At 39.3% G+C, this 23,590-nt stretch overlaps 1 protein-coding gene across 1 annotated transcript in view; it reads right to left on the reverse strand.

Annotated features, from left to right (window-relative positions):
- Window positions 1-5,571: 5,571 nt before the first annotated feature.
- LOC113048251 (IQ motif and SEC7 domain-containing protein 3) overlaps window positions 5,572-23,590 on the reverse strand; it is a 198,298-nt gene continuing 180,279 nt past the window's right edge. Inside the window, 5 exon segments of the mRNA XM_074559827.1 lie at window positions 5,572-5,723; window positions 5,725-5,765; window positions 8,969-9,130; window positions 13,455-13,554; window positions 14,513-14,638. Coding sequence (XP_074415928.1) covers window positions 5,661-5,723; window positions 5,725-5,765; window positions 8,969-9,130; window positions 13,455-13,554; window positions 14,513-14,638 — 492 coding nt within the window. The 3' untranslated portion in view covers window positions 5,572-5,660.

The raw sequence follows: 23,590 nt of genomic DNA on the forward strand, positions 1-23,590 counted from the left end.
TAAATTGTCTGCACCCACAAAAGATTTTTCTAGTTCCCTATCTGTCGGTCACTACGAGTTTATGTCGACCGACAAATGGGGTCTCACTTGGGAGGCAAATCATCTCTGAGTTTAAGAGAAAACGCCAATGAAAATTGGCTAGTGGATTACATACCTGAGCCAGTCCCGTGCCGACGGGTAGATTTTTGCTTCGGAGCCAAGAATGAAATGAAATTGTATGAAAGCTGTTATACTCCACAAAGCCATAAATCTGCTGTGTCGGGAAGCTGTTCTGGTTGGCGGTATGGCGCAAACAGCGGTGTCCCTTTCAGCGATTCCCCTGGGCGCTTCAACTAAGAGAGCAGATTTCCTAAAAGAGCAAATCGCGGACGATTCGTGTCTTTTTCAAGACGCCGTTTCATCCACGTCCTTCTGGATGCGGTCGTTTCCTGTTCTCTGACAACGGCCACATTCGCTCTCTTCCGTGTCTGGGCATTCAGCACGCTGAAGGCGCGTTCGTGGATGGTTCATGCACGCACTGCGTGTGTGACCATGGCAACGCTGTGATTGCGTCTCCCCTTTGTTAAAGGGAAGGGAGCAGACCCCCTCTTCACTACCCATTCTGGTTTCTCTGCGAAGTCCTCAAAGAAGTCGACTAAACGGCCCTGACACGGGCAACTCAGAGATGTGGGAATCTGCTCTTCAGGAGCTGGCGAAGACAGCGCCACTCCTTCCCCCGGGGGAGGGCCGGGTGGAAAATCTTCAGTTATGTTTCTTTCTGTTCCGCCGCTGGTCAATGGCCAGTGGCACCCACTTTTTCAATGAAAGAGCAATTTCCCTTTCCTCCAAGTTGCAAGGCTCGTGGGTTGACAATGAGCGACGCACTGCCTCCTCATTCTCACCCACGACGCCCCCTTTCGGCAGCGGTCGAGAGGTCGCGGTTCGGAGACATAACGCCTCTCCTCGCGTCTCTGGCCCGTTCCTCCGGGAACACGGTAGTGTGGCTGTGATGACCCAGGACGCAATGCCTTCTGGGTCTCCCGACACGACTCCCCATCGCTGCACCACTGCGGGTATGTCGACTGTCCCTTTGGTGCCACTTGTACGGAGTCTGTGAGCTTGGCTTTCGCTGCCCAACCCATCACGCTGGCTCATCCGGACGGTCCGAGTCGGCTACGCGATTCAGTTCGCCCGGCGACCCCCCAAGTTCAATGTCTCAACTCAGTCTCAACTCACCCGCCATCTCCTCCTCTGGAGTCAGACGTGGCTCAAGTCGCTGCGTGCTGTCCACATCCCGGGGGAGTTCAATCGTGCAGCCGACATGCTCTCACGACAGCTCACTTTCCCCGGGGAATGGCGACTCCATCCCCAGACGGTCCAGCTGATCTGGAGTCGATTCGGGGAAGCCCAGGTAGAACTGTTTGCTTCCCACGAGTCCTCCCACTGCCAGCTGTACTATTCCCTGTCCCAGGCCCCCCTGGCCTCACAGCTGGCCTCGGGCTTTACGCAAGTATGCGTTTCCCCCAGTGAGCCTGCATGACAGACACTGTGCAAGGTCAGGGAGGATGAGGAACAGGTCCTGTTGGTTGCACCTTACCGGCCCACCCGGACCTGGTTTTCGGAACTCCTCGTGACAGCCCCTCCCTGGCACATCCCCCTGAGGAGAGACCTCCTCTCTCAGGGGCTTGGGACCATTTGGCACCCGCATCCAGATCTCTGGAACCTCCACATGTGGGGACACAGCAGACCTAGACGGGACGGGACACAGCAGACCTAAGTGATCTGCCCCCAGCGGTGGTAGACACTATCACTCAGGCTAGAGCCCCTTCTATGAGGCAGGCCTATGCTCTGAAGTGGAGTCTGTTCACGAATTGGTGTTCTTCTCACCGAGAAGACCCCCGGAGATGCCCAGTCATAGTCGTGCTTTCTTTCCTGCAAGAAAGGTTGGAGCGTGGGCTGTCACCCTCCACCCTGAAGGTGTATGTGGCTGCCATTGCAGCCCATCACGATGCAGTAGACGGCCGGTCCCTGGGGAGGCATGACCTGATTGTTAGGTTCCCGAGGGGTGCCAGAAGGTTACATCCTCCTAGGACACCCCTGATTCCCTCCTGGGACCTCTCTATTGTCCTGGCGGGACTTCAGAGGGGGCCCTTTGAGCCACTGGATTCAGTCGAGCTTAAGTTCCTGTCTATCAAGACAGCGCTCCTGATCGCGCTCACTTCCATCAAGAGGGTCAGTTAGCATGCCCGGAGTCCCGGTCAGCCCCTGTACTGGGCTAGGTGTTCATATGGCTTGGTTCCCTACGGGTAATCCCATATGTGTATTTTTCCACGGTAAGGTTTCCCTCTTGGCAAACCCGTGTCTTCCCTTGACAGACCCGTTCTGTCAGTCTCTTCTGGCAGCCGTTCCATACCTACTCCAAGGTAGGACCTGCCTCAGAGACCCCTTCCATATGTAGTACTGCCCCTGGGTCAGTCCATATCGGTATATCCACATGTCACCTCCCTACGGGTAGGATGTGGTCTCCATAGCGACCTTTTCCTAAGGCTCGCTTCCCCATTGTTTTGCCAGCTGAAAGAACAAATAGGGAAGATTTGAAGCATTCTTTCTCTGAAGGTTGAAATCCCTTCCATTAACTTTATGGGGGCGGAACAGCAGCATGGCCTTCTCCAGCAGAGATGTGCTAACCCTTTGGCCCCTTCGGTACCAAGGTCAGTGAATTTGCGCAGGGGCTTTGGGAAGGTTACGACCTTAAGCGTAACTTTTGTGGCATGCCAGGGCTTGTCAACAATTGCAGCGCCACAGGGTTGTGACGAGGTTTAGGTTGTGGCGTTTTCCACAGGACCCCATTTGTCGGTCGACATAACTCGTAGTGACCGACAGATAGGGAACGTCTCGGTTACGTACGTAACCCTCGTTCCCTGATGGAGGGAACGGAGACGTTATGTCCCCATGCCACAACCTTGAACCATTCGCTGTTGCCGGGACACGTTCTTGGCTCCTCAGCGTAAAACCTAATGAGTGGATGCACCTGTCGCCCTATTTATACCCGTCGGCATGGGAGTGGCTCAGTTATGTTAATCAACTAGCCAATTTTCATTGGCGTTTTCTCTTAAACTCAGAGATGATTAGTAATAAACAAATGTTTTCTTGTCGGCTGCAAGATGAAATTCACAGTGCTGGCAAGAGTAATGCAACATTCACAGATTGTTGAATGTTGAATATTAATGTGCCCTGTCTTTAATGCGCATTAATAATTTTAGCACAAATACTTGAATATGAATATTCATTTACATGTTGGATATGCATTACAATGTAAATAATTTTTACATGCAATTATCCAAAATAAAACCAAACAAGATTTGTAATGAAGATAAAATAAATAAGAATAAAAGCTGCACATCTACCATCACACGTGCAGTGCAAATCTTGCACATACTTTACACACCTACCTACATTTAAATGCAGCCTCATTTTATTTTTATGTTTTTCATTAAATCATTTGAAAGCAAGTAGGGCATTCAGCTAAAAGTAAGAATTTGTAATTTACATCAGTTTGTTTTCATCCACCGACGCTCCACTCAGGCATCAGTAGTTCCGAGTGGCTCAACCCTCCCAAGCGAGTCTGACAGAGACACGCTGCCAAGCAAAGGATGAGTGAAGCGGGGTGATTTTGACTGGAGCGAGGAGCGGATATTAAGGGTCTGAGCGTTGTGGTTTTCACTCGCTTCAAGAGCCTCCATCACGAGTACAATTCATGCCAACAGCCCGTAATATAACTGCCATATTCAGCAAGAATTCATGTTACACATATTTAGCTATGGGTTGATCAGGTTATAATGACTGCAAGAGTCGAGCGGGATGTTAAAGGCTAAGGATTTTGTTTCTTTTACTGATTATTTTCGGGTTAAAGCATGATTTAAACAGATACAGCACATTCACACGCAATCTCTTTAGCAATAATGTTTCTGACACTACGTTCAGATGATTTGACACTGTAGTGTGATGTCTTCAAGTTTAGACAGACTTTTCGCACGACAACTCTCGCGTCCGGTGTAGACACAGACAGTGACTGCTCAATTTACAAATAAGTTACATAACAAAAAAAAAAATCCTAAACCAGTGGCATTATGAGATGGAAATATAGACTAGAAAATATATTTTCACTTGCTCTGTCCACTGACTCACTGCGGAGCTGCCAGTTTTAATCTGAACAGCTCTTCACACCGAGTGGATGGTTAGATGCATGATGGGTTAGTATTAAAATAATAATAATAAAATAAAAGTCTTTACAGCATTAAGGTACTAAAAAAAGCACTAAAAGCAAGTAAAGAAGGCTCCCTTTAAAATCACTTATGTTGTCAGTTAATGAAGCTCTTTTTTACATCGTGTGCATTAAGTTGTTTATAATGAGAGAACTTGAGTTTAATCGTGAGAACGGTTTATTAATCCGTCCATTCTTTAGAGTTTCAAAGATTTAGCTAAATCGTGCAGGTTTAATTTATTCTTTTCTTATTTTAGGCTAATTAGGCATAATTAATGTGAACGAAATTATGTATTATGAACATGTATTTTTCCCAAGAAGTTATCTGTCACCACAATTAGTAAACCACAATTTCTTTTGAATAATATAAGACATAATTCATATAATATAAACAATACTGCACACCTTTTAAATGTATCAAATCTAAATTTGGTTTAATAACAGGTAGCTTAGAGAAAATATAAGCACAGGCTCAGGCAAAGGCTTGATATTTATCCTGCTTGAATTTGTTCTAAAAAATGCACATAACTTCATAAGTACCAAACTTTCATCTGTGAATATTACATATTTAATATATTATATCTTTCATTTTCCGTGACAGAAGCCGTCAAATGTAACACATCAGCGAGGCAAAACTGATGTCTATTTGCAAAAATGTGCTGTGAGGCGCTTGTTTGATAACTTGTGGTTAAAGCACCACTTAGCGGTCAAAAGCTGCAAATGCACTTTACACCGTCACGGCGGCAGTATGTGCGGCGGTAAAAAGGGCTTTTTGAATGTCTACCTGCTACCTTCTCTGCTCTCTTCACGTGCTATTGTAAACTTTCTATTTCCCATTAAGAGCTTGTAGCATTCTTTATGTTAAAAATAACAGTGGACAGTGGTTTGTGAATGCTGATGCTTTGCCTAAATCATTTTATCGAGAGCATCCCCTCCTGTGACCCCTTGATTTGTCTGTATGTGTATTCAGAGCCAGTGAGCAAAGGACTTTTATATCATAAAAAAACTGCATTAAGGCACATTAAACAATTATCATAATTAATCAATTAATGTGTTAACGCAATAATAACGCATTAACTTGCCCAGCTGAAAGAAAATAAATAAAATATAAATACCTTAAAAACGTAAACTAACGAGTTGAATAAAGTTCAGCTTTTAAATGTTTCAGGACTCCTGTGTTCTTTTCCATTCAATTTCTCATTGAATTCAAGATTGTATACTGTATCTACAGTATGTGTAAAAAAAAAAAAAATAGTAATAGAAAAAAACCTTCAAGCAACTTAACTCAAATTTGGTACTGTACTTATTATTTACTGTATAGCACATTCTCTAAAACCTGCTGGATAATGCATAAACAGATGTTGAATAAAGGTCCTATCACATACAGCAGATAAATGTGTGTCTGAGTGTATTTTTTTTAATGTACTGTACCAGAAGGAGAACCTTGTCTTCCCCTCAGCTCAAGAGTCCCGTTATTCTTTATGGAGTGACTTTTTGGCTCCCTGTTGTTTCTCCAACTCCCCTAAAAATACAGTGAAAAGAGACCAGGAGAACTTTAGGTCTATGCTACACACACACACACACACACGCACACACACACGCACACACACACACACACACGCACACACACACATACAAAAGAGCTTTTCCCTCAGCTTTTCCCTCATCCAAAAGAACTGTAAGAAAGCTCCGGCTCTACATTAAGACTCTTTTAGGGGAAATATGCCTTCTGATTCAATGAAACTATAAGACAGATTAAGCATTGATACAAACCTGTGAGTGCTCAAAGAATAGCTTACAACCAATCATCCAGATACTAAAAACACAGCATGCTTATTAAACATATTTATTACAGTAGTAAATTCAAGGATAATATGAGGGAAAAATCTCTCCTACAGATAAAGGCATACAGAAAAATGAAAATAATATACAGTAGCACATTTAATAATGAGGGTGTTTAACAAAATAAAATAATAAAATTGGCATCCATGTTGATTTATAGACAACAACAATAATAATAATAATAATAATAGTAGTAATACATAATAATAATAATACATAATAATAATAAAAAAAAATTCATGTAATGGCTATGAAATCAGCAAATCAAAACAAAATAATTATGCATGTAACATAATTTCAGTAAAATTAATTTAAATAAATAAATGAAATGTATTTATTCTTACTACCACTTTAACTTTTTGAAGGTGTTAATTTTAATGTTGTTTTCATGTTGATTCATGACTTACAATATGTTCAATGATAATAATAATAATAATTAATAATAATAATAATAATAATAATAATAATAACAGTATCAAAATAATGAAATAAAAATGTATCCAAATGTATACAATTTCTCAAGTTGTTTGCAATTACAGTTTTATGTTGGTTTAAAAGTTAATTACAAAATAAAATAAAAAAGTATTTAAGAAAAAAAAGTAAGATTAGTTAAACATAATTGTGTAATTGTAAGCATTATTGTTATTATAGTTATTATTATCCAATCAAAAATAAGTATTGGAATACAAAACAAACAAAAAAAAATACAAAAATAACATAATGTAATGTTATTTTGGGCAATTTTCGTCTATTCAATGTTTTTATTCTTGAAGTACTATACTGGAAACATCAGCTTATTATTTCTACATGTCTGTCATTTAAAAAGAGTAAAACTGAGAGTATCAATCTAACGCAAAACCCTCCAGAGCCCCTTCGGATAACAGGACATCAAATTACCTGGTTCAATTCAACACAAATTAACTCAAATGAGGATTGCCTTTATTTGCCAATGCTAAAATAAAGACAAAGACACAAAATGTGTGCAGACATATCATTGCACAATGGCATTTAGTCAGGCTTGGATTGTAAAGAGAAGTCACTTTATGTCGAAATAAAAGATGTGTAGCTGTGTAGATGACAGCTCTCAGTTCACCAACAGCTGTATTCCTTAAAGAGAGTAAAGGTGCTTATCTCTCTTTTCCCAGCGGAACTGCTGACAAAGATGAACATACCAATGGACCCTTGCTCCCTCTCTATCACAGAATGTAATGAAAGCCAACATGCCTCAGCAGTATGCATGATTTGATGTCCACTGGCACTCTCTTTCTCTTTCTGTCTCTTTTTTGTCTTTCTCCCTCATGGAAACGAAAACAAATTTTTCTGTTCCTTATTCCATATCTTTCCTTCTCAGTTCCTTCAGAGGATGTTTGAAAGCCTGACAGCACTGTGCGAATGAAACATTTTATTTATTATAGAACATCATAGAACAGCTCAGTGAAAGGACAAACACACACACACACACACACACACACCATATTTGCAAAAATGCTGAGTAAATAAACAGTAGAGCAGCCAAAACTGCAAAATGACAATAGAAAGCAGATTTTAAACCCAGAAAATAACTGGTCCAATAAGCCAGCCTGTCCTCCAACAAAAAACGACCATATAGGTCGTTTGTGCAAGCATTTATTACGACCTATATTTACGTTTTAAAGTTAAGCGCCCCTCTAGCGGGAGCAAAAATAATGACAGTCTCGCGTTGCGTCTGTCGTCATGAATTGACGTATAACGTCATTACCAATCAAAACGCACGTTTATTTAAATGCAATGTGTGGGCGTTTTACACCGATCTCACAGTATTTCCTACATATTTTCATACTGTAGGTGGCTTATTCGTTTGAATGACCACACCTAACCCCACCCCTAAACCTAACCCTCACAGAAATCATGCTAAATTATGATTTTTGAGCATATACATTTTCGCGCACGTCTGTTCCCTGGGATCGAACCCATGATAGCATGATTACATATCAAGGTATAACGCAATAATCTACTAACTGAGCTACACGAAACGCAAACCAGAGGGCAAATGAAAGAGTACAAAACATTAATATGAAAACGACCTTTTACTATAGGGCGCAATTGTAGTATACGCTCTGCTGGGTCGTATTTCAGGGATTTGGACAAACGACCTATACAAGCGTATTGGTCGGAGGACAGGTTGAATAAGCAGCCTTTACATTTGTAAACAGAAGTAGGGTTGAAAAGCGGTGCATTGTGTTTTATCTTCTTTTGGTTGATGTTTCGGATTTAATAATTGCATTTACACTGAAATATGATGCTTAAATATTAAATTAAATAATTAGTGGTAATCAGTCATAAAAAACAGTTTAAATTCAGCTTTTTGTTGATATATTGATAAATTTTCTTAAGGATCCTTTCATTAATATTTAGTTCGTACATTGAGTTAAATTTCAACTAAGTTTATTACTTCAGTGTTGTAATACCTAGAAGTAACTTATAATTTTAGAATTGCATCTGTTTTACTGTGGCTGCCAACAACTGGGTTACTTCTGTTTACCCAGCAAATGGGCAGCATTACCAAGTATTACCATTGAAACACTGTCCAATATTCAAAGATATGACTGCTGTTTCACATCATGAAGCAAAAAAAGAAAAAAGTATCCTTTCACTTCATTGCTTACTAGCTCAACTCAAAAGAACCACCCACAAATCTATGATATTCTGTTCTCTACATATATGGCACAGGGTTTTGTCAGTCAGACGAAAACCATTTGCTTAGAAAAGTAACAGCAGACTCCTCTTAACCATCTGCATGTTTTGAGGTATCAAACATGTCTGTAACATAAATAATGCAGGATAAGCTACGCATGAAAAATTAATACATCTGTATCCTTTTATACACATGAACAGCCCACTCACATTCAATACGTATCTGTTCCATCTCTGACACCTCAGCGATGGACTCCTTCAGGTCCTCTACGAACTTGAGCAGGTCCTCTGCACTCTGAGCACAGAAATTCAACACCTGCTTCTTATCAGAACCCGAACACGGAGACAAAATAGTTATGGCATGAGGATAGTCTGAAACAAAAAGAGACAAAACAGAAACATTGCATTAGCAAAAAATTAAGGGTTTAGGTTGTTATTCACTGACAACCTTGCCAATCTTCTTCTGATCACATCTAGAATGTGTTCACTTCCTGATTAAAAAATGCTTCATCAACGTCAATGCCGTCATAGCTGGATTAACCTAACATGACATTGTTTTGATGTATTGATATAAATATGTGCCATATGAGTCATGTTATACTTGTTTGTGTGTATTCTTGTATTTTTGAAGCTCGACAGACATGGTCACTATTGGAAACGGTCACTAAGGAAATGTGTGATGAAAATAAATTGTGTGTATGTCTACAAAAAAATGATCCCTTTGTATTCCACATACATTATGAATGTTTAAATTACAAAAGCGGGTTAGTGAAAAGTTTAACATTTTTAGGTATTAACTATTCCTTAATCATGATCATAGTCATCAACATTTTATATACAAAATAAATAAATAAATAATAAAAATAAAAAATCACATAAATATACAGATATAGTTATACCAAATTAACTCAATCTATAGTATTCTTTAATGTGACAATTTTGAAAGTAAATCATAATATTCAATGATAAATAATAACGATAATAATAATAATAATAATAATAATAATAATAATAATAATAATAATAATAATAATAATATTTTTAATAACATGTCCTTGATTGACTTTGACTCATATTTGGGATGTCAGTATAAATTTGCAGTGGACTGTGGATGACTGTTTGGCTCACGAAAAACCATATGTACCCACTTATGAGAAGTATTTTTGGGAGAATTTGGTGGCTGGTCAAACAACTCAGGGCATTTCAGATGGTAATTATTATTGGTTATTATCATAATTTAAATTTACATTTTAAATTATCATGAAACTGGCAAGAGTTTAGAAAGACTGTATTACTTACAACTGTAGCTTTAAACACTACCTAAATGGTTATGTGGCTGTTACTGACCAATAGTGATGATAGTGGAACAGTCATTTGATAAAATATGCTAGTATGATGTTTTGTTAAACATCACACATATTCAGACTGCATTTGAAAACTTCTTACATTGTTCCAGGATGAGATATACCTTTATAATCCATTCATAAGAACTTTATAACACAGTTTCTAATATTTTTGCAATATTTACATTTATAAACCTTACAAATGCCATCACTAGAGTGACTGGACATTCAGCAATCATTTATAGTATTTTATTGTAATGATTGTGGCTGAAAATATGTCTGTTATCTGCTGATTTACTTGTGTGTGTCTCTTCTATTATGCCCAGTCTGTTCGGTCAATTATTACAGATTTCAGTGGTTCAAAATATAAGCATGAGCCATAATACTCTCCTCTTACTTAAAGGTCCTATGACATGAAAATTTCACTTTCTGAGGTTTTTTAACATTAATATGAATTCCCCTAGCCTGTATATGCTCCCCAAGTTTCTAGAAATTTGAATCGGTGTAAATTGAGATTTTTCTATCTTTCTCTGCCTTTGAGAAAATGGAAGCTCAAACAGGCTGATCTTGAATCTCCTCGTTGTGACGTTGTAACGAGAATTGTTACCTCCCCTTTCTCTGCTTTGCCCGCCCAAATATTTACATATAATTCAGTCGCAATGTCAGCACAGGCATTACAAACAGACTTTTATGATATGGATTCGACAGCACCGGCACAAACAGTGAGTAACAGTGTTCATTAATGCCTGATCTGTTATTTCTGATGTGTAGCTAATCATTCAAGTTCACACAGACTGACTTTCTAAATCGTTTAATACTGTTTATGCATCAGTGAATCAAGCCAGTGACTAAACGATCAACTTCACGTTGTTTCTCTTAGTAGCATGAAACAAATCTGTAATTTAAATTGTGATTTAACTACAGAGAGCGATCAAAGAATGCTCCCTTTTTTCCGGAGCTGTTATATATATATATTTGAGAGGGGTTCACATGTAATATGCATTTCGAATGCAAAGATGTCAGCCAATCACAACAGTTGTGGTTTACTCAGAGTCTCACAGCAGACACGCCCCTTCAAACAGAGCATTCAAGCCAGAGGGCTAATGTCAGGACATAAAAATGCTTTTTATTTCTAAATTTTAAATGTAAAAATCATACTAACGATATAAATACACTTAAGGAAACATTAAAAAGCATTTAAAGAAAATGAAATAATCCATGTCATGGGACCTTTAATTACATCCCAGTTACCATAAATGTGTGTGTGTGTGTGTGTGTGTGTGTGCATGCGCGCGCGCGTGCGTGTGTGTGTGAGAGAGAGAGAGAGAGTGAAAGTGAAACAGTGGAAGGAAAAGAGAAATACTTGTAGTCACTTTAATTGGAAAATAATTAGTGCCTGTCATCTGCATTTATTATGTGGCATTCTGGGAAATCAGGGAAGTGGGTGTTTTAAAAGGCACATAATTGTTAAAAACTATTTTAGCAGTCCATTTCGCCTGTATCTGTGTATAGTTTTAGTCAAACCCAAATCCAAATGCCATGAGAAATACTTATATATTTCAGGATTTTACAATACATTTCTTAGATTCACTGAAAAGTGTGCATGAGGCAAATTTGTGCAGAATTATATTATGTTGCTTCTTGCAACACTTTCAAAGTGAAATCTTCAGTGAGTTGCGCTACAATTGTGTTAGTCTTTATCTGAAACAGATAATTATCTCTCTTTCTTTCCAAATAAAGCCATCACATAAATGGCCACTGCCATCTTGTACTTATGTCATTTGGTGCCAGAATCTGTGCAGTAGTGATTTGTGAGATGTACGGAGCTACTTAATCAAGGTCCCACCCAGACTCCCGCAACCTCAATCACAACCACACAATTAAGATGCCAAACCACATCAAGTAAACTAACTAAAAGCAAATTTATTAGAAAAAGGAAAACTTGAAAATATATTAGCCTGATAACAACTATGTACAATGAGAGGACGGGTTTATAACCTATACTGCAACCAGCCAACAGGGTGTGATCCGAATGTTTGATTTCACTTTACTGGGGTGCATTTTCCAAAAGCAACTATGGTTGCAAGTTCCTTCGTTACCAACATAGTTCAATGGAACAAATTAGTTAACGATGCACTTGCCACTTTTTGGCAATGTTTTATTATGCTGGTTGATGTACTTATCAAAAAGGAAATGAAATGTCAGGTGAACATCAATACACATGCAGATGGTTATGTGTTGCAATTTTCAGCTATGATCGAAGTGTTTTGAGGTGATAACAGTATTGTGCAAGAAACTGCATGAAAACAAATCTTTATAAATCAGTAATCTATGTTTATATATATAATTTATATATGTATATATTAGGGCTGTCAAATGATTAAAATTGTTAATTAAATTAATCAGAATTTTCAGTGGATTAATCAGGATTAATCACTATTTGCAATTACACCTGAATCCTAACCATTTTTTTTTCTGAAATGCATAACAAAAGATAAATAACAGAACACAGATAGATAATTTTCATTTATTGATTCATCAATATGTGGTTATTTTTTTCTGAATTTCAAAAGTTTAACATTTACTTAGATCAAATTTACCTGAGCACTATATCGAACCATGCCATTTAACTACAGATAGTGTAAGAGTTTTAGGTGAACCAGTGGTTAAATATAGCCACATATCTATGAAATTATGCATAGAAAAACTCGAAAGAATGAACTCAGAAACACAAACATGCGCCACCATCACATAAGCAGCACTTTGGGCAATCTTGTTTTTGGGAGGTGTTCATTTGCTCTGCCACAATTCTTTAGGATCGATATTTTCACGTTCTGAAGGCTTCAAGTGCCAGTAAAACCAAGTAAAAATGCATATGCTTTTCCAAACAGTTGTAATTTTTGCTGCATTGCATACAGGCGTTCTGCGCATGCGCAGTGTGAAACACAGGATGCTATAACAGGAAGAAGCTCCAGCGTATCAACTACCAAAGTCGTCTCTGTTTATCGAGCTTGGCATGAATGTATTTGAGAGTAACTGGGGTAAAACCTTAAGCTTCTTCTGTGTTTTCGTAGCGGCGCTCACCGCTGTTTTTTACTATCTTGAGAATTCAGAGATTGACGAGACTTTCCTGACCTGAATAATTTGTCACACTGCGCATGCGTGAAATCCGTTAAAAAATTTGACGTAATTAACAACAAACAACTAATTAACGTCGTTAACGCGCTATTTATGACAGCCCTATTATATATATGTAAACACACAGTATATTTTATTTTTCATTGCCAGTAGTATAAAGTTTAGCTATAAGCTGCATTGAATTGAATATCTAGTTAAAAATTGAATGATCTTACATTCATTTTCGAACAGGTGGAACTGCATCCCCAGTAGCCCCAAGGCCTTGCAAAAGGTATAGGCAGCTGAACTCTTCTTCTTTGGACACAATTTCAAAATCTGTGAAGAAAAGAATTGAAAATGCAAATTATACTTGATTTTACTATGATTTGGGATGCTCTGCATAAGCAGCACGCCACACAAATATCACTCCTCAGCTCAAACAATTATGAAATTTTCATGATAGCATGTTGCTAAGCTAGTTTAAATTGCAATTATCCATCATTTTGGCCACAATAAATTAAATCCAGGAATTTAATTTTAATTCTTTTCAATTCAATTTTGAATGGCACTTACTATAACCCTGCTATGTGTCAGTGGTAGATTGTAAGTGCTTGAGCATATGTGAGAAAAAGAAGGCCACACAGATTGGTGTAGTGTTGAGTGTCTACTTACCAGACTCCCTACTGGTTTACTCAAAATAGTACAACTGCCACAAATTTATGGGAAGTGGGAGACACTTATGAAGAATAAATACTGAGCCAACTCATATTGCAACACAATTCAAGCCAAAAACTCTCTGAATGAAGTTAGAAAAGCAGTTATGAGAATTGATATTGTCACAAAAAATTGAATAATATGTAATTGCCACATATTGACTGGATATCTGGATTTTAAATGTCTCATTTTATTTTACTCAGTTTTCCATTTCATATACAATGTGAAAACTGTTTAATTTTGCAAATGTCATTTGTATTTTTGAAATAGTACGATTTCACCCAGTTTCACCAATAATTGTACTGGGAAATGTATTTTTTTGTGGTTTTCCCTTCCCTTTTTATGGGCAGATATTTACGCATAATTATCTGTTTATGGAAAATATTCTCTGTGCATAATATATGTAAGAATAGTATGGCAGTCAGATAATATGATATTTTTTCAATAAATTTCTTGGTTTAGTGTATGATTGAGAGATATGTTATGCCCCATTACATTGGAAGGAGTCATCTTTCATTAACAGCAGTCAATTTAAATAAAAGAGAAGAAAAAACATCTACATAATGAAACTTGGAGTTACCACAAGTAGGTCGTTGAAGAGGAAGACCTCCCTCTGGTGAGCAGCATGCTTCTGGGGTTTGTTGATCTCAGTCACTTCAAACAGTCGACTGCAGCACACTAGTCTCCTGTGAGGCACTGACAGAACCTGAGTGTGGACGCACATAAAATTACTTCTCTAAAAGTTACATCTTGAGTGATATTTATTGAATTGTTATATCAAATTACATTTAAAACAGTGGTTTAAACGGTTGTCTAACACAGTATTCAAAGAATGCTGAAATAATAAATTAACAATGGCATGATTCACTGGCCCCCAAGTGTTCCCCAGCCCCCTAATTGAGAAGCACTATTTTAAAATAATCAGAATCAGAATCAGAAAGAGCTTTCTTGCCAAGTATGCTTACGCATACAAGGAATTTGTTTTAGTGACATAGGCTTCCAGTACACAGAGACAACAACACACAGACAAAAAAAAAAGAGAGAGATTTACAAATTGGCAAATAAATAAGTGTATAAACAATTGTGCTATAAATGATAATGGAATAGGATTTGAGTGAGATGCAGGAATGTTCTAGGATGGAGGGTTAACAAATAAATATAAGGATATTGCACATTTATAAGCATAAGTGGGGAACATTTAACTGTTCATGAGGTAGATTGCCTGGGGGAAGAAACTGTTCTTGTGCCTTGCTGTTCTGGTGTTTGCGACTCTGAGGCGCCGGCCAGATGGCAAAAGTTCAAAGATGGGGTGACTTGGATGTGAGGGATCCAGAGTGATTTTCTGAGCCCTTTTCCTCACTCTGGATGTATACAGTTCTTGAAGGGTGGGCAAGGGAGCACCAATAATCCTTTCAGCAGTCCGAACAGTTCTCTATAGTCTTCTGATGTCTGATTTTATTGCTTAACCAAACCAGAAGTTATTGAAGTACAGATAACAGACTCAATGACGGCTGAGTAGAACTGTTTCAGCAGCTCCTGTGGCAAGTTAAACTTCCTCAGCTGGCAAAGGAAATAGAACCTTTGCTGGGCCTTTTTAACAATGGAATCAATGTGATTGTCCCACTTCAGGTCCTGAGAGATGGTGGTTCCCAGGAATCTGAATGACTCCACTGCAGTCACAGTGCTGTTCATGATGGTGAGTGGGGAAAGTGCAGGGGGGTTTCTCCTAAAGTCCACTATCATCTCCACTGTTTTGAGCGTGTTAAGCTCCAGGTTGTTAAGACTGCACCAGACAGCCAGCTGCTCAACTTCTTGTCTGTAAGCAGACTCATCACAGTCCTGGATGAGGCCGATGACTGCAGTGACGTCTGCAAACTTTAGGAGCTTGACAGAAGGGTCTTTAGAGGTGCAGTCGTTGGTGTACAGGGAGAAAAGCAGAGGGGAAAGAACACATCCCTGAGGGGCACCAGTGTTGATGTGAAATTCCCCAGTCTCACTAACTGTTGCCTATCTGTCAGAAAGCTGGTGATCCACTGACAGATAGAGCTAGGAACAGAGAGCTGGGTCAGTTTGGTCTGAAGGGCTGTTGGGATGATGGTATTGAAAGCCGAACTAAAGTCCACAAATAGGATCCTCACATAAGTCCCTGTTGTGTCCAGATGTTGCAGGATGAAGTGCAATCCCATGTTGATTGCATCATCCACGGACCTGTTTGCTCGGTAAGCAAACTGCAGGGGGTCCAGTAAGGGTCTAGTGATGTCCTTCAGATAAGCCAGAACCAGTTTTTCAAACGACTACAGAGCCACAGGTCTGTAGTCGTTAAGTTCTGCTATCTTGGGTTTCTTTGGGATGGGGATGATGGTGGAGTGTTTGAAGCAGGAAGGCACTTCACAAAACTCCAGGGATCTGTTGAAGATCTGTGAAAAGATGGGGGCCAGCTGGTCAGCACAGATTTTCAGACAGGCTGGTGTAACACCATCTGGGCCTGGTGCTTTTCTTCTTTTGTTCTTTCTGAAGACCTGGCGCACATCATCTTCACAGATTTGAAGAGCAGGAGGTATGGAGAGTGGGATTGCAGGAGGTGTTAATGGATGTGTAGGGAGATTGTCAGAATGGGTGTTGGGGGTTTCAAATCTACAATAAAACTAATTCAGGTCGTTAGCAAGTCGTTGATTAGCCTCAGTGCAAGGGGATGGTGTCGTGTAGTTCGTGATGGCTCTTAGACCTCTCCACACTAAAGTTGAGTCGTTGGAAGTAAACTGGTCTTCCAACTTTTTAGCGTAGGTCTTTTTAGCCGCTCTAATTTCTTTGTTCAGTGTGTTCCTGGCCTGATTGTACAAGACCCTGTCCCCATTTCTGTAGGCATCCTCTTTGGCCTGACGAAGATGTCTGAGTTTTACTGTAAACCATGGCTTATCATTGTTGAATGTTAAATAAGTCCTGGTAGGAATGCATATATCCTCACAGAAACTAATATAGGATGTTACGGTCTCTGTGAGTTCGTCCAGATCGGTGGTAGCAGCTTTAACCCTCTGGAGTCTAAGGATATTTTTGGGGCCTTGAGAAGTTTTGTCATGCCCTGACATTTGTGCTTTTTTCAGTTTCTTATAATTATCTAAATGGGTAAAGTCTAATATCACTGTAATCAGCACAAACTGGGCTATAATAATATGTGAAATGCATGAATGTACATGATTGTATTTTTGAGAAAAAAATGTTATGCATGGTTAGTGAAAAACTAAAAATGTTAAATCACTTGAGTAAGGCAATAAAACACATACATAAAATTGGTTGCCGGAAAATTTGAGAACTGGAGCTTGTAGCCTAGAATTTTTCTTTCTGAATGATGTGAAAATCATCTTGTTTACTCACTCACAGAAAACAATATATTGATTTAAATTTTCTAAAACACTTTTTGTTGGTCAAAGTCATTTGCGAGTAGGCGTCAACTACCATGAATATCATTGTGATTTACACCTGAGAAGACAAAGGCCTGCATAATGAGCTGCATAATGAGCCTCTCATTCAACTGTGCCACTGTGAGGGAGGACTTGTGGTATATGTGAGGATTTCCAGTCAGGATTTAGACCGTATCATAGTACTGAAACTGCTCTCCTTAGAGTTACAAATGATCTGCTCTTATCATCTGATCGTGGGTGTATCTCTCTATTAGTTTTATTGGATCTTAGTGCTGCGTTTGACACAATTGACCACAACATTCTTTTGCATAGACTTGAACACTTTGTTGGCATCAGTGGAAGTGCATTAGCATGGTTTAAATCGTACTTATATGATCGCCATCAGTTCGTAGCTGTGAATGAAGATGTATCATATCGATCACAAGTGCAGTATGGAGTACCTCAAGGCTCAGTTCTAGGGCCGCTACTCTTCACGCTTTATATGTTACCCTTGGGAGATATCATCAGGAAACATGGTGTTAGCTTTCACTGTTATGCTGATGATACGCAGCTCTATATTTCCTCGCAGCCCGGTGAAACACACCAATTTGAAAAACTAATGGAATGCATAGTCGATATAAAAAATTGGATGACGAGTAATTTCTTACTGCTAAATTCAGAAAAAACAGAGGTGTTAATCATAGGGCCTAAAAACTCTACTTGTAATAACCTAGAACACTGTCTAAGACTTGATGGTTGCTCTGTCAATTCTTCGTCATCAGTTAGGAACCTAGGTGTGCTACTTGATCGCAATCTTTCCTTAGAAAGCCACGTTTCTAGCATTTGTAAAACTGCATTTTTCCATCTCAAAAATATATCTAAATTACGGCCTATGCTCTCAATGTCAAATGCAGAAATGTTAATCCATGCATTTATGACTTCAAGGTTAGATTATTGTAATGCTTTATTGGGTGGTTGTTCTGCACGCTTGGTAAACAAACTACAGCTAGTCCAAAATGCAGCAGCAAGAGTTCTTACTAGAACCAGGAAGTATGACCATATTAGCCCGGTCCTGTCCACACTGCACTGGCTCCCTATCAAACATCGTATAGATTTTAAAATATTGCTTATTACTTATAAAGCCCTGAATGGTTTAGCACCTCAGTATTTGAATGAGCTCCTTTTACATTATACTCCTCTACGTCCGCTACGTTCTCAAAACTCAGGCAATTTGATAATACCTAGAATATCAAAATCAACTGCGGGCGGCAGATCCTTTTCCTATTTGGCGCCTAAACTCTGGAATAACCTACCTAACATTGTTCGGGAGGCAGACACAGTCTTGCAGTTTAAATCTAGATTAAAGACCCATCTCTTTAACCTGGCATACACATAACATACTAATATGCTTTTAATATCCAAATCCGTTAAAGGATTTTTAGGCTGCATTAATTAGGTAAACTGGAACCGGAACACTTCACATAACACCGTACTTTCTACATCATTAGAAGAATGGCATCTACGCTAATATTTGTCTGTTTCTCTCTTGTTCCGAGGTCACCGTGGCCACCAGATCCAGTCTGTGTCCAGATCAGAGGGTCACTGCAGTCACCCGGATCCAGTACGTATCCAGACCAGATGGTGGATCAGCACCTAGAAAGGACCTCTACTGCCCTGAAAGACAGCGGAGACCAGGACAACTAGAGCCCCAGATACAGATGCCCTGTAAAGACCTTGTCTCAGAGGAGCACCAGGACAAGACCACAGGAAACAGATGATTCTTCTGCACAATCTGACTTTGCTGCAGCCTGGAATTTAACTACTGGTTTCGTCTGGTCAGAGGAGAACTGGCCCCCCAACTGAGCCTGGTTTCTCCCAAGGTTTTTTTCTCCATTCTGTCACCGATGGAGTTTCGGTTCCTTGCCGCTGTCGCCTCTGGCTTGCTTAGTTGGGGTCACTTTTCATCTACAGCGATATCATTGACTTGATTGCAAATTAAAACAGACACTATTTCAACTGAACAGAGATGACATAACTGAATTCAATGATGAACTGCCTTTAACTATCATTTTGCATTATTGAGACACTGTTTTCCAAATGAATGTTGTTCAGTGCTTTGGCGCAATGTATTTTGTTTAAAGCACTATATAAATAAAGGTGATTTGATTTGATTTGACTTACAAGAAAGAATGTGAGAACAAAATAAAAGTATATAATTTTATGTTTGTAGTTTATTAAGAATATATTTAATTATCCCACAACATAATTTAATATCCACTTGGGGGAGCAGTTAAACAGTTTATTAGGAACAATCAAAGCTGACTTTCAAACATTTTTTTGGCATCCTTCAGTCACACAATCCTTCAGAAATCCTTTTAACAATATTATTTTCTACCAAATAAACCCCATTTATCATCATCATCATTATTATTATTATTAATGTTGAAAAGAGCTAATAATATTTTTCAGGTTTTTTTAGGGGGAATAAATCGAAAAAACTGCATTGTTTTTACATTTGTTAGAGTTATCTCTATTTGTCACATTTATATTATTTACATCAAGCTTTTGAATGGTATAGTATTGTATATTGTTATTGAAACTTCATAATGTTTCACTTGATTATACATTTAGTCAGGAATTACAGTTTGGAAAAAGTATTTGGAAAAAGTCTAACTAGTAAAATGTTTACACTTTATGTGAAAACTAGTACAAATAAATAAAAAGAGACTTACTCATGTTTATGATCTCTGCTGAATAAAGTGCTTCATTCTTTTTTCTGAGGAAATCCATTTCTCAAATCCTCAACCACATCACATCTTTTTGGGGTGATTTATGTCTTAGTCCTCTCATCGCGAAGCAAACAGTAAAATAAAATAAAAACTTGTAGAACAGTCTTGCTGCCTTTTCTTCTGTGTGGGCGTATTCAAGCCGCGCGCTTCAGTTTGAATCTGAATAGCGCGTTCAGCACGGGGGCGTGGTCACATTAAATATAATGAAGGGAGATATGAAAAACAGACATTGCGTTGTTTTCATATGAATTACTTTATCTCAGAATATTTGTTTTCGGCAGGACTTGTTTAGTTTACAAGTAGACATTCCAGGCTTTCTATAGATATCTCTCTCATGTCTCTTCGTTGAGTATTCACGGAGTTACAGTTCATTTTAATGAAATGTTTGTACATGACGATCAGCGGAAACAAAGACTGGAGACAGCGCACCTTGTTTGTTATCTTTATTTTATTAGTGCACAAAGGTTTTTTGTTATTGTGTCTGTATCCAAAAAAAAAAACTAGACCCTTTACAGATTCGATTGATGTATTGCTCTTATCTGTACGATTAAAACTGAGAGTGTAATTTAAGTTCTTTTCGGGGTTATCAGGAGAAAATGACTCAAAACGCATATATGCGTTAATCGACTCGAAAGGGTTAAAATCACTCCAATCAGTGAGGTCAAAACAAGATTGTAAATCCTGCTCTGTTTCGCTGGTCCATCTCTTCACAGTCCTTACTACAGGTTTAGCAGATTTCAGTTTTTGCTTGTAGGACGGTATAAGATGAACCAGACAGTGATCAGAACGTCCCAAAGCTGCTCGTGGAACAGAGTGATATGCATCCTTTATTGTGGTGTAACAGTGATCCAATATATTACTGTCTCTGACAGCACACAGCAACTTCAGAAAATTTCATGAACATTCATAGTGCATGTTCCCTTTCAGTTGGTCACTCTCGACGCCACGTCGGTGACTGACGCAGAATGGGATATCGCTTTGATAGAACAATCTACTTTGAGTGTAAACTAAACGAGCCAATGCACATTGGCATGCAATTATTGCATCCAGCTGCCGCTGATCACAGCATGAGTATAAGAAAGCAGCAGGTGCTATGTATACCAGCTTTTCGCTTCGGAGCCGAGCGTTAGTATCAACTGTGTCTGCTGTGAACTAAGGTTCAGCACGCTCTCGGAAGCTTCATGTGTTGGCGAGACGGTGCTTCAGCGGTGGTCGTTCCAGTGTCGAGTGTTTTGCAAACTTCAGGCTGCACTACTCCTGTCATGTGGTAAGCGGCCATATCCCCTGTGTGCCTCAGCACTTAAAGAGCATTTCCTAAGAGCAAATTAACTATAAAAGAGCTCCATGGGTGCGTATTTATAAAGATGACGGATTGTCCTTATAAGGATGCCATTTCACCAGTGCATTTCTGGATGTGGTCGTTACCTGGCACCGGGTGATGGTCATGATCGCTGCCATGATCTGCGGCTCGTTCTGGTGGCCGACAGACGGTATCCAGTGGGCCTCCTCCTGACCGGATGTCGATCTCAGCAACAATCTCAGCAAAGACCCTACTCATGCACCCTCTGCTAACCCGTGGAACCAGGTGAGCCCTGCGCCCGAGGTGGGTCCCTGTGTTCCACCTCGCTCTTTCACTGCGGGTACAGCTGTGGTTCTGCTTGTCTCGCTTGTATGGTTTTTAAGTGCCTGGTCAGTGCTATTCAGCCCGTCTCGCTGGCTTCTACGGACCTTCAGCCTCAGCTATGCAATTAAGTTCGCCCAGTGTCCCCCCAAGTTCAGTGGTATCCGCTTCACTACAGTGACAGCGTCTGATGTCCTGTTTTGCGGGAAGAGATCACAGTCCTAAAGGCGAAGGACGCGATAAAGCCGGTCCCTCCAGCCGATATGAGGACAGGGTTTTACAGCTCTTCCTTCATTGTACCCAAGAAAGGCGGTGGGTTACGACCAATCTTGGATCTGCGAGTTTTGAATCGGGCCCTTCACCTGCTACCATTGAAGATGTTGACACAGAAATGCATTTTTGGGTGTCCGTTCCCAAGATTTATTTGCAGCAATCGACCTGAAGGATGCGTACTTTCATGTATCCATCCTTCCGGGCCACAAACCTCTTCTATGGTTTGCGTTCGAAGGATGGGCATATCAGTACAAGGCCCTGCCCTGTCTGCACTGACCTTCATTTACAAACACGTCTTTAAAATGAATTGTAACTCCATGAATACTCAACGAAGAGACATGAGAGAGATATCTATAGAAAGCTTGACATGTCTAGTGCCGCCGAAAACAAATATTCTGTGATAAAGTAATCCATATGAAAACAACGCGATGTCTGTTTTTCACATCTCCCTTCATTATATCTAATGTGACCATGCCCCCAAGCTGAACGCTCTATTCAGATTCTAATGTTTCAAACTGAAGCACGCGGCTTGAAGACGCCCACACAGAAGAAAAAGTAGTTTGTCTCTTCAAGTTTTTATTTTATTTTACTGTTTGCTTCGCGATGAGAGGAATAAAACATCATCACCCCAAAAAGATGCAATGTGGTTGTAGATTTGAGAAATGGATTTCCTCAGAAAAAAGGAATGAATCACTTTATTCAGCAGAGATTATAAACATGATTAAGTCTCTTTTTATTTATTTATATATTTGTAATAGTTTTCACATAACGTGTAAACATTTTACTAGTTAGACTTTTTCCAAAGACTTTTTTCGAAACTATAATTATTGACTAAATGTATAATCAAGTGAAATATTATGAAGTTTCAATAACAATGTACAATACTATGCCATTAAAAAGCTCGATGTAAATAATATAAATGCAACAAATAAATATAACTGTAACAAATGTAACAAACAATGCTGAAATATATTTGAAACAATGAAAAATATTCTCAGCTTTTTCAACATTAATAATAATAATAATAATGATAATTATTCATCACGTTCATGATAAACCTGTGAGAACCATGGAAGGCTGGGTTCCATACTGAGACCTATGTGTATAGTCCACGGTATAGCCTTAGAGCCCGTGTTTCCCCAGCAGACTTCTGCCTTCCCAAGAGGCTTTTAATCACCTCAAATTTCTCCATATACACCTAAACGGATGCTATATGTGTATTTGCTCTGAAGACCTCCTTCGGGAAGGATGGGGCTTCCGCAGCATCCCTGTTCCAAACGGAACGGGTACGTTTTCCCAGTGTTATCCAATCTCACCCAGTGAAGTAGGACTTTGATAATGGTGATTGGAACTTCTTGTTCCTAGCACCGGCCTACACCTAATAGGGGCGCAGGCGACTCGCACAGAGAACTGGAAGGGGCAGCACCCATGGTGCTTTGGTAGATCCCATTTTGCATCGGTCAACGACGTGGCTGTCTCGTTACATGAAAAAGTCTGAAGCTTTAAAAAAAAAAATGTGTCAAGTTAGCAATGCTTAGAACTCTGTGTGTGCATGAGGCGCCTGCACAGTCACTAGA

The sequence above is a fragment of the Carassius auratus genome, chromosome 29, assembly GCF_003368295.1.
Source record: "Carassius auratus strain Wakin chromosome 29, ASM336829v1, whole genome shotgun sequence".
NCBI lineage: Eukaryota > Metazoa > Chordata > Actinopteri > Cypriniformes > Cyprinidae > Carassius > Carassius auratus.